The sequence below is a fragment of the Calliphora vicina genome, chromosome 5 (genome assembly GCF_958450345.1).
Source record: "Calliphora vicina chromosome 5, idCalVici1.1, whole genome shotgun sequence".
Classification (NCBI taxonomy): domain Eukaryota; kingdom Metazoa; phylum Arthropoda; class Insecta; order Diptera; family Calliphoridae; genus Calliphora; species Calliphora vicina.
The window spans coordinates 64,983,097-64,985,469 of NC_088784.1; the positions used below are offsets into that span (position 1 = coordinate 64,983,097).

At 27.0% G+C, this 2,373-nt stretch overlaps 1 protein-coding gene across 1 annotated transcript; it reads right to left on the reverse strand.

Moving 5' to 3' along the window:
- Positions 1–248: 248 nt before the first annotated feature.
- LOC135960488 (uncharacterized) lies at positions 249–1,856 on the reverse strand. Its single transcript, XM_065511790.1, has 2 exons — positions 1,613–1,856; positions 249–1,034 (listed from the first exon to the last, which is right to left on the reverse strand). The coding sequence occupies exons 1-2, from the start codon at positions 1,622–1,624 to the stop codon at positions 621–623; spliced, it is 426 nt and encodes a 141-aa protein (XP_065367862.1). The 5' UTR covers positions 1,625–1,856; the 3' UTR covers positions 249–620.
- Between the last annotated feature and the right edge of the window lie 517 nt (positions 1,857–2,373).

A 2,373-nucleotide genomic window follows, 5' to 3' on the forward strand; every position in this document is an offset into this window, starting at 1 on the left:
ATTCTTTTTTAAATTATTTTGGTTTCAAATCGTTTTGTTTTATAAATGAAGGTTGTTGTTTTCAAAATTAATTTTCGAAAAGAAAAATTTCCTGATTTTTTTTTCGTTTCCAACATTTTATTGTTGCATACCTATATTTTCGAAAAGATTCTATTTTGGTTTTAATGAAAATAAGCAGTAGGTAAGTATTAATTTTGTGTTTAAATTGTTCTACATTCCGTTTCGACATAATTTTCTGATTAAAAAAGTTTTTATTTTTATTATTTTTTCAATATATTTATTTAAACTTAATACTGTTAAAAGAGTATTTCTAATACATATCCATATAAAATATTTAGTTTTTTCAGTAAACCAGTTACATATTTTCATCATTCTTCTTAAATTAAACCAGCTACAAATGATTTCTTTTTTTTAAACTAAATTTTTAAAAATCTTATAAAACTAAAAGTAAATTATGTAAATTAAAATTTGCTTAACTTAATATACTGTTAAAATATACAATAAAATAATACTTTTGCCAGTCTGTACTCTCATTCACAAGCAACCGGAACTCTTTGTAACTCCCGCACAACAGGACTCAACAGAAAATTCCACTTTTATTTAGCTCCCAGAGCCTGAGTTTAACCAAAGAAGTTGGGAACAAACAACTTCTTGCGTTTGGCATGGGTCTGATGGTAACGCACCAATGGTGTATACTTCACGCCACTTTGATCCGATTCATTGGAATTGTAAGAGTCACCGGTGTCTTGACGTCTGCGTCCGTTCTGAACATTATGATTGATATCGGTGGGATTGACGGGTGTTATTTCGCCATCATCAATGTAGTAGTAACCACGTCGCAGACGATTTAATAGAGAATCTTTGGGAGCCACTGGACGAGTTTGGTAGTTGGAAAAGTATTCATCATTGAAACGATCATCTATGTCAACGGGTGTTGAAATGAAAGTATCCAAATCGGTAAACGCCCGAGCCGTGCTTTCAGCGATGAGGGTAAAGAGCAGGCAGATCAGGAGAGCGATGTATGGTAATATGTGCTAAAAAGAGAGATGAGAGATAGAGAACAAATTAATGGAAAAATTTCACTAGAAAATTTCAAAAATATGGTGAAAATAAATTCCGAGTTTGAATTAAATTTTAAGGTTTTATTAACAAATTTTAAATTATTTTAATTATTTCGTTTAAATTTTGAATATAAAACTGTATTTTTTAAGTATTACGGTTCATTTAAAGTTATTTTTGTATACAAATTAAATGAGTTACTTTTATTTTGGACCAAGTTGCATTTTTTTATTAAAATAATTCGAAAAATAATTTGAAAAAGCAGACCAGCAGAGTGCTAAAGATGGCCGCACCGCTTTAGAAAATGCCTTTCTTTTTGACAAAGTTTAATAAACATTTTCTTCAAAATAATTAATTGATTCAACAACAGATTAGTAGACATTTGTTTAAATATTTTGTAGAAACTGTTTAAAAATTTTTTTAGGCACAAAATCTTTTTTTTATCAATTAAATTCCATTACTAAGTAATTTAAAAAAATTCTTTAAAAATCTCAAATTTCTTCACTTTCATTATAAATTTTTAATACTTTTTTTCCATTTATGAATCTCTTACCATCAAATCCATTGTAATTGTTGCTGCTGAGATATTTTGTAAAATCTTTAACTGAAATTTTCAGATATTTTGTCACTTGCTTAATCCTTGTTAATCCTTTTTGTTTAGAGTTACTTTTAATAATCCGTTTACGAAAAAAATTCGCCGTTTTTGCGTTTTTCTTTGATAAGAATTGGAAAACGTTTTTTGAAATGTTTAAAGTTCTTAATCCGTGAGTTGTTAACAATTTGAAATTCAATATTATTCTGTTGATTAATTGATATTCATAGAGAGTTTTTATAGGAAATCAATAAGTTAGAAAATTAAAAAAAACAAATTTAATTGAATATTATTTTCACACCAACCTGTGAAAAGAAAAAAAAAATACAGCTCTTCCCGCTCTCCCTACAAAAGTACTCCAGCCAAATGGACTTTAAAATATCTAGCTACTAGTTATGTATGTAGAAAAAAAAGTAATGGAAAAATAAAATACAACTCCCAAACAAAATAAAGGAAAAAAATAAAAGTTCTATATTTACGGTTCAAAAATTCCCATTTAAGTGACGCAAGTTTAGAATTGTTTAAGAAATTATTTAGAACTTTTGTTTTAGCATCATGACAATATTTATAAATACTTGAACTTAATTTCCTTCCAAAGCAGTGACTCATTTGTCTATAAATTATTTAGTTTGTTAATTTTAACATAAAATATTGTTGAATTTATTAAAATTATAATTTTAGACCCATGTGTCTAATGGCTGATTAATGATTTAAAAATAATT